At 41.1% G+C, this 16347-nt stretch overlaps 1 protein-coding gene and 1 non-coding gene across 2 annotated transcripts; one reads left to right on the forward strand and one right to left on the reverse strand.

Moving 5' to 3' along the window:
* Positions 1–7197: 7197 nt before the first annotated feature.
* On the reverse strand, positions 7198–7304 carry LOC117276445 (small nucleolar RNA R71). The gene has a single exon (XR_004506708.1). It is a non-coding gene; the product is annotated as a small nucleolar RNA R71 (small nucleolar RNA).
* A 415-nt stretch (positions 7305–7719) lies between these two features.
* LOC138895378 (uncharacterized) lies at positions 7720–8925 on the forward strand. Its single transcript, XM_070180061.1, has 4 exons — positions 7720–7959; positions 8049–8258; positions 8372–8457; positions 8628–8925. The coding sequence occupies exons 1-4, from the start codon at positions 7720–7722 to the stop codon at positions 8923–8925; spliced, it is 834 nt and encodes a 277-aa protein (XP_070036162.1).
* Positions 8926–16347: the final 7422 nt, after the last annotated feature.

The raw sequence follows: 16347 nt of genomic DNA on the forward strand, positions 1-16347 counted from the left end.
TATTATTTTGATTTATCGTTGCACCGCATAATTGCATGAGTTAGACACATGCTATCCCATTCGCCCCCGTGTTTACACATCTAAAACTGAAATCAAATTCTTCCAATTAGATCAAACTCAACGATCTGCCTCTTTACTTTTCTTTCTTCATATTTTGATACTGTCTCAACTAATCCTTTGTTTTTCGTTCATTTCAGTCTTTTTTGTTGCACTTCTCAATTTATTGTACAATTATACTGTCAGTTTTGTTTTGTCTGGTTTATTCCTTTATTTATCCAAGTTTTTTTTTTGGTCTGCACGCGTTTACTATTGTTAATTTTATTTTCAAAATTCCAGTTCTACCATATTGAAATTGTTTAATTGTGTAAAATTGTTGACTAGTTTTTTTTTTTTGGGTGGGATTGGAATGAGGAATACAAACACATTCTCTATGTGAAATTTTGAATTTTTTGGAATGCTTTTGTTGGTTTGGTACGATGGCTGGTTGGGGAACATAATACATAAACCCGAGATCTCGAGACGATTGGCCAAATGGGTCGTAGAAATCAACGGGTACGATATCAAATATTGACCCCGAACCGCCATCAAATCTCATTTTTGGCGGATTTCATGGCCGACTTCACGCCGGCCCTAATACCCGAAGTTGAAAAGGAATTGTTGTTGAACCTGGGTACTTCCTCCGGAATCTGGACCCTCTTTACGGACGGTGCCCTGAACGCAAAGGGGTCCGGATTTGTCATCGTGTTGAAACCTCCGACGGGTAATGTAGTTAGGTAATCTATTAGAACTGTAAAATTGACTAATAATGAGGCCGAGTATAAGGCCATGATTGTAGGTCTTGAACTGGCTAAAAGCCTGGGGGCGAGGTGATCGAAGCTAAGTGTGATTCCCTCATCGTGGTAAATCAAGCCAATGGGACGTTCAAAGTCAAAGAGGAACGAATGCAAAGGTACCTGGATAATCTACAGGTAACGCTACTTCGGTTCAAGGAATGGACCTTGCAACATATACCTAGGGACCAAAACAACGAAGTCGATGCTCTTACTAACTTGGGATCATCGGTTGATGATGATGAATTCAGCTCGGGAACGGTCGTACAACTCATGAAATCGGTAGTGGAAGAAGGCCACGACGAGATAAACTCGACAAGCCTGACCTGGGACTAGAGAAACAAGTACATTGATTACTTGAAGACCGGAAAGTTGCACTCGAATCCTAAAGAATCGGGAGCTCTACGCACAATGGCGGCCAGGTTCAGCATGTCCAAGGACAACACCCTATTTAGGAGAACGTTCGATGGACCACTCGCCATATATCTAGGAACCGGGAGATACCGAATATGTTTTTAGGAAGGTTCACGAAGGCACCTGCGGGAACCATTCGAGCGTCGAATCGTTGGTTCGTAAGATAATTAGAGTCGGCTACTACTGGATCGACATGGAGAAAGATGTAAAGGAGTTCGTGCAAAAATGCGATGGGTGTTTGAGGCATGCATCGATGATTCATCAGCCCGGGGAGCTACTATATTCGGTCTTGTCACCCTGTCCATTAATGAAATGGGGAATGGACATCGCCGCCCCCCTGCCATGGGCTCCCGATAAGGCTCAATTTATATTATTTATGACTGATTATATTTCTATATGGGTGGAAGCCCGGGCATTTGAGAAAGTCAGGGAGAAAGAATTTATTGATTTTATTTGGTACCACATAATATGCCGATTCGGAATGGAGGCTGAGATCGTATGCGACAATGGGAAGTAGTTCATCGGTAGTAAGGTGAGTAAATTTTTTGAAGACCATAAGATCAAAAGGATGTTATCAACACCCTATCACTCTAGTGAGAACGGGGAGGCGAAGTCTACGAAGAAAACCATACTCCAAAATCTTAAAAAGAGGTTGGTCGATGCCAAAGGAAAATGGAAGGAAATTTTACCCGAAGTTCTATGGGCATATCGTACAACCTCAAAATCTAGTATAGGGGCCACCCCGTTCTTGCTGGTCTATGATGCCGAAGCGCTAATACCGGTCGAAGTAGGATAATCGAGTCTCACATTCTAATATGCGATCGAAGAGTCAAACGATGAGGCTATGAGCACGAGCCTGGAACTGTTGGACGAAAGGCGCGAAGTCGCCCTCGTCCGGTTGGCCGCCCAAAAATAACGGATCGAAATGTATTATAACCGAAGATCCAACCCCCGACACTTCAATATCGGGAACTTGGTGTTAATAAAGGTGACACTAAACACCCGGAACCCGAACGAAGGGAAGTTGGGACCAAATTGGGAAGGTCCATATCGAATTATCGAGGTCACCAACAAATGATCATACAAACCCAAAGTAGTGAACGGTGAGTGACTACCGAATAACTGGAACGTAACCCACTTCAAACGATATTACTGCTAAGGTACGACCATATTCATTATTTTCCTTACATGTGTTATGAATTGGAATGACACTTGCAAGCAACGACCAAACAATGATGCGACTTTTAGGCCTGAAAGCACGCGTTGCACTTTTTTTTTCTTGAACCGGTTTTGTCCCAAATGGGTTTTCCTGCAAGGGTTTTAACATATTATAATCGAGTCTTAGGTTCTAATATGCAGTCGAAGAGTCAAACGATGAGGCTATGAGCACGAGCCTGGAACTATTGGACGAAAGGCGCGAAGTCGCCCTCGTCCGGTTGGCCGCCCAAAAATAACGGATCGAAATGTATTATAACCGAAGATCCAACCCCCGACACTTCAATATCGGGGACTTGGTGTTAATAAAGGTGACACTAAACACCCGGAACCCGAACGAAGGGAAGTTGGGACCAAATTGGGAAGGTCCATATCGAATTATCGAGGTCACCAACAAATGATCATACAAACCCAAAGTAGTGAACGGTGAGCGACTACCGAATAACTGGAACGTAACCCACTTCAAACGATATTGCTGCTAAGGTACGACCCCATTCATTCTTTTCCTTACATGTGTTATGAATTGGACTGACGATTGCAGGCAACGACCAAAGAATGATGCGGCTTTTAGGCTTGAAAGCACGCGTTGCACTTTTTTTCCTTGAACCGGTTTTGTCCCAAATGGGTTTTCCTGTAAGGGTTTTAACGAGGCAACGGTAAATCGTGCTAATTTAGAATTAAAGACCGGTTATGAACCGGAGTTGAGGATCACATCAACAGTATCCGGACCCTTTCTACGATCGGCCTCGAATACTAGGGGCCATTACCCCCGGATAATGATTTTAGCAAGGAAGTAAACTTTGTACTTGAACAGTCTTGGTTCGGTGGATAGGATTTATTGTAAGATCCAAACGGTCAAATGAACTGTGCCCACATAGACCACTTGAGCCATAAAACTAAGCTTGTACATATTTTGTAATCTTGTATGTTGGGCACAAAAATAAAAGAAAGTTTCTACCTTGTGGATACAAAATTTTGTCCTTTAAGACTATTATATTTTGTTCCTTAAGGATATTGAGCCCAAGGGTCGCCTCTATCCAGATCTAAGAGATCACCTCACTCGGTGACTGTCGTCCAAGGATAACTTGGATGGATCAGGTTATCGAAGCCTGGGGGCACAAAATCCTATTGGGTAGTGCCTACACTTTAAAAGCTACGACCACTCCCACTCGGGGATGGTCGTCCTAGGAAAGCCTTGACGGCTTGGGTATCAAAGCTTGGGGTACAAAGCCTATTAAGCAAAACCTGAACTCAAAAGGCAAAGGCCTTCAAAAATTCTAAACCGGTTTAAAGGCTACCCTCAGCAAAATTATAATCTAAAAACATCTAAGTAAGTACTTTGGGGAAAGATTCCGGTCATACCAAGCCCCCACAAGCTTTTAAAAAAATTACATTGAAAAATGAGCCTTGTTTGAACGTCCGAACAAGACCATATGACTACGATTTATTCCGTGCAAAGGCATTCAAAATCTTTGCAATCATAAAGAAAGAGCCGAAAGAAATAAACTCAAAAATTTCCGAAGGGAAAAACACCTTATATACGAATATTCCAATAAAGATCTTTACAAACTCTAAACAGCCTCAACAAAATATACAAAACAAAGAAAATTCTACAAGGCACCTAAGCATGATCCTCGCCGGAGCCCGCCTCGTCACTGGGGCAATCGAGGTCTTTTCTTTTTGGATTCGCCGGAGCCCTCGGAGCCTTCCTCGTCCTAGGTATCGACCAACTTCTTGGCCTCGACCTCGAGCCTCTTAGCATTTTTTATCTCGGTTGATAGGTCGAAACTCCAGGCATGGACCTCCCCTAGAGCCTCCCTTTAGGCGATCCTGGACTGCCTCAGCATCGACATTGGTCCTGATTGTTTTGGTCACTGACTTAGCTATATAATCTCTTTGCCAAGGGTATCCCGTTCAGTGACAGTCAGGCCCAGTTGAGATTGGAGGCCTTCAATGTTTTGGGACCGGCCTCAGTTTTCCCCCTCGTCGCTCGAAGTTGGGCCTCCGCCGAGGCCAGCTGCTCCCGGGCAGTCTCCTCTCTGAAGCGAATTGGTCCATTTTGCCCTTTCACTCTTCGACCATGGCCTTGACCTCGTTCATCTCGGCTCGAAGCTGGTCGATTCAGTCAAGCTTATGTTGGACCTGCGAGTTTTGACCGCTAGTCGCCATGTCTAACTCAACATTACTAACTTCAAAGATCTTTAACTGTTCTACCAGGTCGGCATTTTCTTTCTGAGCCTCGTCCAACTCAGCCCGGAGGTTCGTGACTTCTCCTTAATGTTGCTCACTAAGAAGCTTAAACATGTCCCTTTTCTCAACAACCTCTTTGACCTCGGCCTCGAGTTGGCTAAGCTCGGCCCGGTACAGGAGAAAGGTTTCATGGTGGTGTACCGAGGCCTGAAAAAATGTGAGAAAGAAAAGGCATTAGAGTTATCTAAAACTAAATTTGAAGATAAATAGTGTAATAACACCTTACCCAGTTCAGCGTCTGTTGTGCTTTGTTGAACAAGCATGACACATCCACCTCGTTCATTTTCGCTTAGTCTTCTTCCATTACCAGGCACCGGAGGTCTACCCCGATAGGGGTGGAAAAAACCTAGGCATCCTCCGGGATAGTGATAATAACTGATCGCTTTTGTCCAGGATCCACGCTCGAAGCAGGGAACCGGCTGATCAACCTTGGGCTCGAGTTCGGCCTGCCGGCCTCCGAGGATGGACTTTTCCTCGACACCTCTATGTAGCCCAACCTGGAGAAGTCTTCCAGGGTGGTTGAGTCCACACCATCAAAGAAGCAGTAGATGGGATCGTTCGCTCCATGAACCCTTTTATTGGATCGCCCCTTCGTCGCTCGGGCTTCATCGAACATGGACTCTGTAAACGAGGGCGATCCCGAAATTTCTATTACACTGGGCTGGGCTGAGACAATGTGTCGATAGGTCTCGGTCCTCACCTAAGCACCGTCCTCATAAACTTTGGGGGGATTAGCCTTAGTTGTTTCCCCCTAGCCTGTCATCCATTCCTCGGGGATAGACGGCTCACAAGCCACAAAAAGTTCGCCCTCCTTGGGCTCATACCTGAGCTGGTAGAGTAATTCCGAGTCAATCACTTGGGAGTTGGAGATTTCTTTTGGCTTACGAGCCAACCTTCTTCTCGGTTTCTTTTTTTTCGAGCTCGGGACACGGAGCCCTCTTCCTTTTCTTCTCTCCTGCTGCGGCTTTGGGCTGCCCCAAAGCGGAAGGACCGGTAAATAGTTCTTTGCCCCCTACCAAGGGCATAAGCTCGATGGTGTTAGGCAAGCCTGCAAGAAAGATAAAAGAAGTGGTAAAGACATAGTGTTGAAAAAGAAAGTCTGGTGCTACTTATTCAGGAAAAAGGAATCTTTCCATGAGAACGGGCCTCCCAACGGCCCTTTGATAGCTCGTGACACGAGCGATCGGCATAAGGCATATGCAAACAAATGCCATCGATCCACTATTTGAGCTGAGGAATGGCGTTTGGGACTCGATTGAGGGCTGCACCACAAAAAATACCGGTGAGAAAAAGGAAGATAAAACATAAAGTCGACATTTAAAAGAGAGTTATACCGTTCCACTTCTCGGGGAATGGCCTCCACTCGACAGGGATCAAGTCTACAGTCCTCACCCGGACAAATCATCCCTGCCAGCTTCAATCTCGGTCCTCGTCAATACTTGAAAATAGGGCTTTGATGGCTTGGCGTGCAAGCTTTATCAGTCCCCCATGAAAGATTTGGGGACTATACAAGCAGAGTATATGATCAATGGTGAACGTGCATGAATCAAATTTGTTCACAAAAAGTCGGAGGAGAATCACCATCTTCCACATCGATGGGTGGATCTGGCCAAGGCATACTTATACCTCCTGCAGAAGTCTAGGATGACTGGGTCCACCGGGACCAATGTAAAAGGATTCCTCAACATGGGTAGTAATGTCGTCATCAGCCCGAGAATCACTATGTCCTTATCCGTCCAACTGTAGTCCTTTCGAACCACAGGAAGAATGGCCTCAGTAATGAAGCTGATATACCGTGACATAGCCTTACCTCGGCCTTGGACAAAATAGGGTTTTTCGACCTTGAAGTCGTCATTAATCGAACACCCCCCAGTGGCTGCATCCGGAACCGACGTCTCGAGGATGACCACATTTGGGACGGTCTCCTCGACCTCAGTGGTCGACTGTAAGGCAGAAGAAACACCTTTCTGGGGAATGATTTTGGAAGTCTTCGCCATTTTTATCTTAGTAAAAGATTTGAAAGTGTAAAGGAAGATGAGGAGATGAAGAGTAAAAACTTGTTGAGAAAATCAAGCATGCTGGCTTAAGTGAATGGTAAAAGAAAGATTGTAATTTGAAGAACGAAGGTAAGAATGTTGAAAAATGAAGGAATGCGGTGATATCTTGAAGGATCGAAGGTTGGATCTTGGGCAAAAGTAAAAAATGATAGAAGGAAGGAGTATTTATAGAGGTTGTGTGCCGTTTCGCATCCAGGAATGACCTGCTGATGGCTGACACGCGTTTGGGGTCAGTACGACGCGACTGACGAGATGTTTTAGTTTCTTTGTCATTTTGTGTCACAAGTTGTAGTTATCTAAGGGCAATCCCCTTCACACTTAAATATGATGCAAAGCACTGGCTTTGAAGTTTGACTCATGGGGCAATTAGAACATGGGATGAGATGACTAGAAAATTTCTTGCTAAATATTTCTCCTAAGCTAAATCGGGCAAGTTTAGAAGAGAAATCCATAACTTTTGCCAGAATGAGACTGAAACTGTGTTTGATGCGTGGGAGTGATTTAAGGAGATAGTGCGAAAATGTCAACATAGTGGAATAAAACTCTTGATGCAACTCCAGGACTCTTAGGATAGATTGACGTCGACCTCACGGAGAACATTGAGTAATGCAGCTGGAGGCCCATTGATCAAAAAGACTCCAGAATAGATAGTCACAATTCTAGATGAGTTGTGTGAGGATGCGAATAAGTGGCCCTATGAATTTGCTGAAAGAAAAAGAACGAATGGTATTCACCAAGTTGACGCTAAAAGAACGAATGGTGTTCACAAGTCGACGCTAACACATCTGTACGGGTACAACTTGATGTCATGGCAAAGGAAATAAGGAAGCTAACTTTTGCTTTAATACATAGTGAGCCCCATGCAGAATGTGACATATGTGGAAGATGACACCCTATTCATGAGTGTCAAGCCTCGATCGAGGGAGTTAATGTTATTGGTAATTACAACTTTAATGCAATGGGTAAGAAGCACCCCGGTGTTTCATGGAGTTCACCTGGGGGTTACAATAAATGCATTGCAACAAAATAACTCCAGATTTCAAGGAGCTCCTAGTTTTGTGAATCAGCAGAGGCCGCAGTTTCAGCCTCAACAACCAATTCAGTCTGGGTTAGAAGATCTGATGAAGTCATTCATTGTCAAGACATATGAAAGGTTAATGATCATGGTGCAACTATCAAAGAACCTGGGACAGGTTTGCGTAACTTGGAGAGATAAGTGGGACAAATTACAACTATATTATCTGAGAGAATCCCGGGTACTCTGCCAGTTGATACTGAAAAGAATCTCCAAGAAACGGTAAATGTTTTGACCTTGAGAAGAGGACAAGTGTTGAAAGATCCCACTCCAATTCAAAAAGAAGTTGCGCCTGAAAAAGAAAGTGAGAAAGAGCTGAAAATTGAAGATGATAAAAAGACTGAGAAGAAAAAAGGCAAGAAGGGAGTAGAGAAAAATAGGAAGGAGGAAACTTCAAGAAGGGAGAAATATGATGATGTGAGCAAGCACATGCCTAATCTACCTTTCCCCAAAAGCTCTATAGAGAAAAACTGGACAAGCAGTTTGAGAAATCTTTAGATATGCTGAGATAGGTTAATGTAAACCTGTAGTTCACTGATGTGCTCTCACAAATGCTAACTTATGCAAAGTTCTTGAAAGAGATCCTCACAAAGAAAAGAAAGATAGAAGAGACCAAGTTGGTTAAGCTCACAGAGCATTGCAGTGCAATTTTACAAACAAACTCCCATAAAAGTATGGTGATCTAGGGAGTTTTAAAATACCTTGTTCGTTAGGCACTCTTAACTTTGATAAATCTTTATGTGATTCTGGTGCATCAATTAATCTAATGCCTTTGTCTATTTACAGGAAGCTGGAGAACGAAATTGGAGAGATAAGGTCAACACCAATATCCTTGCAGTTGGCCGACCAAACAACAATAATACCCCATGGGATAGTAGAATATGTCTTAGTGCTGGTAGATAAGTTCGTATTTCCTTTAGATTTCATAGTGGTGAATATGGAGGAGAATAAGGAGATACCCTTAATCTTAGAAAAACCATTTTTAGCAACGGGTAGAGTTATACTGGATATACATGAAAGGAAACTCATGCTTAGAGTGAGTGAGGAGATGGTGACGTTTGAGATGAATGTAGCAACTAGGTGAAAAAGGAGAAGCCAACTGCAAGTGTTAAGTGGAAGCTGAAGAGTTTAAAAGAGAAAGCTACAGTGATTAAGAAAGATAAGTGAGGGGTGTACCCCAAGAAGGCTGAGAAGAAGTTGTCCGCATGGATGTGTGCACTAGTTCGGGCGTGTGGCCCAACTTCGACTCAGACCCCGACTAGATATTTAGGGAAGTTTTCTTTACCTTATACTCTTTAATTGTGTGTTATGGGGACATGCCACAACTTAAAGTGCGGGGTAGGGGGATATTTGTATGTTGTATGTATATGTATTTTAGTTTTCGTTAATATTAGTAGTTAGAGATAGAATAAATTGAAAAGAACATAATTGTTTTTTAAATTTCAATTTTTCCCGACGATGGATATCATTCGACGGGTTTCTTGGGGGAAGTAAGTCAAAAGAAAAATACAAAAAAGATTTTCTTTTGTTAGGTAGTTTAAGAATATTCCCTTAGTTTTTCTTTGTGCCGCAGTTCTTTTTCAAGGGTTTTGTTTGAACCGGGTATAGTTAGATTTTTGTTTTTTTTAGTAGTAGATATGATTTGAAATGAAATCAATATATCTTGACTTTGTTAGGCCTTGAGAATAGTGAGTGATTTAGTTGTGACGCTTATGCTCAGTTGTTGACTCTTGCATAAGTACCTTAAATTGAATGATCTTAACTCTACTTAACTGCTTTGACTAAAGTGTCGTGATAATCCAATCTTGAGTGAGTTATGTGTCATGTGTGTGTGAGGTTTCGTGTCATTCTGTGCATAACATTGGATGTCTAGAACTTATCCCGTGTGTTTGCAAAGCGAAATAGTAGTTTAATTCACTCTTGGAAGTAATATAGGAATTTCTTTGTTGAACCAGTTATATGTTATTACCCACCTAATTGTTATGTTTTATAGTTAACCCCTTTGAGCCTATAATCGTGTTCCTTTGGCAATCACATTATAAGCCTTACTCATTTGTTTGAATTGACCATCTATTTGAACCTTAGACCTCTCACGAGCACTTGAATTGTTATGAACGTTGTAAAAGTTGAAGTGTGGGGTGGTTAATTTGGCTTTTGAGTGGAACTATTGAAATAGGAAGAAAAGTGCAATGTTTTGAGAAAAAAAAGAGTCACTTAAATTGAAGAAAAAATAAAATAAAATAGATTAATTGTATGATGGTGAAAAATGATCATTGATAAGTGGTAACTCTTGATGTAATTGTGCTTAAAGAAGTGGGAGTTAATGTATAATGATGTTAAGGTGGAGTTATGGTTTGACATAAGTGTGGGGTTTTGAAAGGTAAAGTGTATGTATTAAAGTGCTTAGGGAGGTGTAGTCACTCTTATATCTAAATATATCATACCCGTCCCGCAATCTACATTACAACCAATAAAAGTCCTACTTGATCATTGATTAAATGAGCTCAATTAGTAGAGTAGTACATTACGAGCAAGCTTATGGTTCATATTTTGTGGCATGTGAATGTTATTTCTGAGAGTGAGTGAATTCTTTTTATCTTGAGTTCCTAGTTGTTCTTAATTTTTATTGTGTGTGGAACTACTCTCTTTTTTTTGTGTGAGGATACTTGATTCATGAAGAAAAGGTAATGTCGTTGACCTCTATGTTAGAGTAAGTGAGCAAGTTGTGAATAATGTGCGGTGCTTGTGAGTCAATTATTGAAGTGAGGATATTACACTATTGTGCTTAGTCTATTTTAAATATTCTTGGTATGATGAGTTATGAGAGCTGTTTAAAAAAGCCGTGTCATTATGAAGTGTAGTTTGATTGCTCGAGGACGAGGAATGGTTTAAGTGTGGGGTGATGGTAGGCTATAATCTCATATTTTAGTCGATTATTACACTCTAATATATTTCACTTTAATTGAGTTGGAGCTTTAATCGCTAGTGTTTTGTACTAATTATGTGTTTTATGCCTTGTAAAAGTGATTCCGATCTATGTAGATGTTATGAAATGAATTCAAGCTATTAGGGAGCTTTGAAGTCTGAGTAAAAGCCCAAGGATTAAGTCGAGGTCGTATTCGGGGATCAACGGATGATAGTGCATTTTAAGAACGAAACGAAGAATCGAGCAGGCATCTTGCGCATTGTCCAGTGAAATGCATATAACGTTTCGTTCAGAACTCCGTTTAGGCTCCACAATATAAAGTTGGAAAGATGTTTAAAAGGGCTACAACTATCACGTTTTACATTTTCCCAAATTCACAACAAAACACCATCAACGTTCCCGGCGCATACTGGTCACACATTTGGTGTGCACTTGAGGCATATCAGGGTGAAAAATGCGCGACCAAGTGCGCGACTGCGTGGCCACGCACGTCCTGTCCGGTAAAAGTGTCCTATTTTGCATAGGAGAAGGTGTATTTGTTTGGGCCTGACCCTACTTGGTATATATACATGGAAAAATGATTGTTTTAGGACTTTTGACATAATTTAGACCTAAGGAAGCTAAAGAAAAGAGGGAGAAACAAGAGCACAAGGATTTCACCATTCATCCTCACTCAATACAAGGGTTTGGATGTTTTATGTTTTTCTTTGACTTAAACTTAATTGTGATGAATTTCTCCATATCCATGGAGTAATTCTTCCTTAGGGATTGATGGATTTGGTGCTTTGAGAATTGTTTGTGCATATTAACTCTAGTTTTTATGTATTGAATCATTTTATGTATTTTTATTGTTGCATATATATTCACATATTTATGTAATCGAAAGAGGCATAATTTTTGATGTTTTGCATTATCTTGTTGGTTAAATTCGTTGATTCTTCTTAGTAATCGAACGAGAGATGAATTATTGTTTAGACCTAATTAGAAGGATAATCGAAAAAGGTTCTCCTAGAAATTAACCCACTACGAATTCTTGCATATCTTCACCAAGTTTAACTTAGTAATATCATAGGGTTGAGACTTAATCGATAGAGGAGTTTCTACTTAATGTTTGAACATAATAGAGTGAGTTTGAGAGACTTACTTGAACCATAGAAGTGAAGTAACTAGAGTTGATTCCCAAACAAGTATCTTGCATCTATCCAATCAAACCTTATTTCCTCCTATTGATATCTTCTTTGCTTAATATTGTTGCAATTGTCATTAGCCAATAATTTAAATTTTTAGTTAATTTTAGTTTTAATTCACACAAATCTAAATTGTAGATCATCTTGAATAGCAATAAAGCTTTAAAATATGAAAATCCTGTTTAACTCCAACCCTTGTGGATACGATATTTTCTATACTATATTCGACTAGCGAGCATAATTTTGTGTTGTATTTTTAGCTCGTAACCTACCGCGACCCCGATCTCTCGTGGCCCTAGCCGGCGGTACCGGTGGCTGTCTATCTGGTTTGGTAGCATGTGTCCTCACTATTTTTGAGAGAATAGAATAACATAAGTTTAGTTCCCAGAATCAACAAATTCGCACGACAAAAATACAAAAATGTGAAGTTTTCCTAAGGGTTCGGCAGCCCTCGAAGATAAGTACAGACTTCTCCATACTGATCCGCAAGACTATACTAAACCTGCTCATGAGACCTATGTAACCTAGGTTCTGATACCAACTTGTCAAGACCCAAAACCCGACCTGTCGTGAAGACGCATATCGTGATACTAGGCAAGCCGATAACTCATACATACCAACTCCTTCAAATTCAAAATATACTAATGCAGATTTAAATAAGTGAGAATTTCATAAAAACCATATGAAAACGTCACAACTCAATATAGAAGTTTCCCAGATCTAGGGTGTCACCGAGTACATGAGCATCTATATAATACTAAGTCTGATACACTATCTAAGAAAAAAATAGAAACTGAATAAGTAAACTGAGGGGTAGGGGAGGTGAGTCAAGATCTGCAGACGTCAAGGCAACTACCTCGATAATCTACGAATGACTGAAAACTCTGAGAATCAGCTACCGCCTTGACCAGAAAGCCAGAAACACCTGGATATGCACACGAAGTGCACAGTGTAGCGTGAGTACAACCAACACAATAAGTAACAAATCAAACCTTTGGACTGAAAGTAGTGGCAAGCTCGAACATTACAGCCTACATACAAAATTAACAACATGGAAATTTACAGAAAATTATGATAGTAATATCTCAGAAATTCATAAGCTACAGATAACGGTACGTGAATTTAGGCATGCTTCTAGGTTTAACAAATAAACTCAGAACATATAAAATATGTCAAGCCTCACTGATATAAGGAATATGACATATCTATATCTACATGCTAATATGCATATCGTATGTGATGCAACACAATAAAAGCCTCGCGTACTTACACCCTCAGAGTACTCAAACTGACGGTCTCAATTCTCACTCATCACACTCAATCACTCGGCACTGCGCATGGCAGATCCAACCCAAATGCAAATAAGTCGAGGGCAGATCCAACCCAAATGTGAATAAATCCAAGGTAGATCAAACCCAATGCAAATGAATCAATAGAAACTGTGCTCACTGTAGGTGTGCAGACTCGGAGGGGCAGATCCAGCCCAAGCACTATAATAAGCTAAGTCTTGGCATGAATCAATTAAGCTTGCTATAACGTGCAGTCCGATCCCATAAATATCACTTATTGATAAGACCTCGGGCTCACAACACTCATGCTAAGCATCCTAAATCAATGATACATGATGTGACAATATACGATAACAGAGACTGAGATATGATATGCAGTGATGAATGCATCTGAGAAAATAATTGCAATTAAGCAAATAACTCAACAACAAAGAACGACCACAGTGGGTCCCAATAGTACCAACATATAACCTAGACATGATTTCTAGCATAAATCATAACTCAAGTGTTCTAACACACATAGTTCAGTAATAATGTTCAGATAAGATAACCACATAGTTTCATGGAATCAACTAAATCACAATTACTATAGTGCACAACCGCACTCCCGTCACCTAGTATGCACGTCACCTCAACATCAATCACATAGCATGAAATTCGGGGTTTCATACCATCAGAACCTAGATGGGTTACTTACCACAAATCTTGCAAAACACTACTCCAACAAGCCCTTGCCTCGCGAATCGGCCTTCAAATGCCTCGAATCTAGCCATAAATAATTCGATACAATCAACACGAGCTAAAAGAATCAGTTCTATATGAAAAAGCTAAGTTCTTAATCAAAAGTCAACTCAAAAGTCGACCCCTAGGCCCACGTCTTGGAATCCGATGAAAGTCACAAAATCTGGAAGCCCATTCAATCATGAGTCCAACCATACCAAATTTACCAAATTTCGACACCAATTTGTCACTCAAATCCTCCAAATTAACTCTCCAAATCCCTAGCCACAAACTCCAAAAATTCCACCTCAAAAACACAAAACCTAGGTGTGAAATGCAATGCGGATACATGATTATTGAATAAAAATGATCACAAGTAACTTACCTCAAGAAACCCCTCGAATCCTCTCAAAAATCACCTTGGTCCGAGTTTGCAAAGTCCAAAATGAGAAAAATCACGAAACCCTTCGTATTTCAAACTACAGTGCTTTGGCACCTTTGACCCACTTAATCGCATCTGTGGTCTCGCAGGTGTGGACACTTCCTCTGCTTCTACGGTTATACCTGAAGGTCCCTGCCTTCGCTTCTGCAATCACACATACGCAGATGTGAGTCTGCATCTGCAGAACTTCCTCCGCACCTGCACTCCACAGCCTCCTCACCGAGCTTCGCTTCTGTGCCCATACTCCGCATCTGCGACCACGCAGATGCGGAAATACACTCGCACCTGCAACCCTTGCACACCCATTTAGAGGCCGCTTCTCCTCTCCTCACATAGCTTCTACTGGCTCGCACCTGCGATCAAAACTCTGCATGTGCGATCACACCAGACCTGGTGCACTTCAGCAGTCCTTCAATTCCAAACTTTGATCTGTTAACAACCAAACTCCACCCGAGGCCCCTGTGACCTCAACCAAACATACTAACAAGTCCTAAATCACGATACGAACTTAGTCGAGTCCTCAAATTACATCAAACAACCTCAAATATAAGAATCACACCTCAATTCAAACCTAACAAAAACTAATAAATTCTAACTTCTACAATCAATGCCGAAACCTGTCAAATCAAGTCCGATTGACCTCAAATTTTGCACACAAGCTATAAATGACACAACGGACCTAATCCAACCCCCGAAACCAAAATACGAGCCTGGTAACCACAAAGTCAACTCTCAGTCAAACTTCTCAATTTCCAACTTTCGCCATTTCAAACCTAAATCAATTACGGACCTCCAAATCACTATCTGGACACACTCCTAAGTCCAAAATCACCCAACAGAGCTATCAAAGCCATCAAAACTCCATTCCGAAGCCATTTACACATAAGTCAATATTTGGTGAACTCTTTCAACTTAAGCTTCCGACCTTGAGGCTAAGTGTCTCAACTCATTCCGAGAGATCCCCGAAACCGAACCAACTACCCCGACAAGTCACATAATGACAATTAAGCATAAAAATGTGCAGTAAATAGGGGAGCGGGACTCAAAATGACCGGCCGGGTCATTACAACTTTAAAGTCTCCATAATAATACTCGATCATGTATCTAATGAACAACACGCCCGAGGTACCTGGATCTGCACAAAAGAATATGCATCAAGTGTAGAATGAGTACACCACAGCGGTACCCAGTAAGTATCAAGATTAACCTTGGTGGAGTAGTGACGAGTAACTGTCAAGACACCTACTAGATATAATAACCTGTACAAGTGTGAATATAAAACTAACAGGGAAATATATAAAATTAAATATGGTAAGAATAGTGTTACAATACTTGTATTAAGAACTAAAAACAACAATTAAAAACAAGGACCAATAAGTAATAACGGCGTAATGTAAGTGGAATACAATTAAAGTGTGATGAAACCAAGCAAGTGAAAACAAGTAACAATCCAATAAAATAACCGCTTTGACACAAGGTTTATACAAGAATTTCCCTGAGGTATCACACCTTATAATCACAGGTCCCAAATCACGAACCCAAATCACTTGAAATCTTGTGCCTACATTACAAATCATAATCGTACGGACAACTTACGTGCTGCACGGACAACTCACGTGCCAATACCCTTAATACTTCATTACTGCACGGATAACTCATGTGCTAAGAGAGTAACATTATCCTACATCCACACGGATAACTCACGTGCTAGCAGTAATAATTTCTCATATCCGCACGGACAACTTGCTAACAGTGCAACTCATGCACATAAGGCAATGAATACAAGAATACATGTAAATGATCATCAAACATCAAGGTTCATATTCCTAGACTAATATATGTGACAGATTATGGTGTATGCGTGTGCAAGTATACTATTATAGCTCGAGTCAACAAGTAAGATCAGAGACAACGAATGGCACATGGGAAACGACACAACAAA

Source organism: Nicotiana tomentosiformis, chromosome 7, assembly GCF_000390325.3.
Source record: "Nicotiana tomentosiformis chromosome 7, ASM39032v3, whole genome shotgun sequence".
Lineage (NCBI taxonomy): Eukaryota > Viridiplantae > Streptophyta > Magnoliopsida > Solanales > Solanaceae > Nicotiana > Nicotiana tomentosiformis.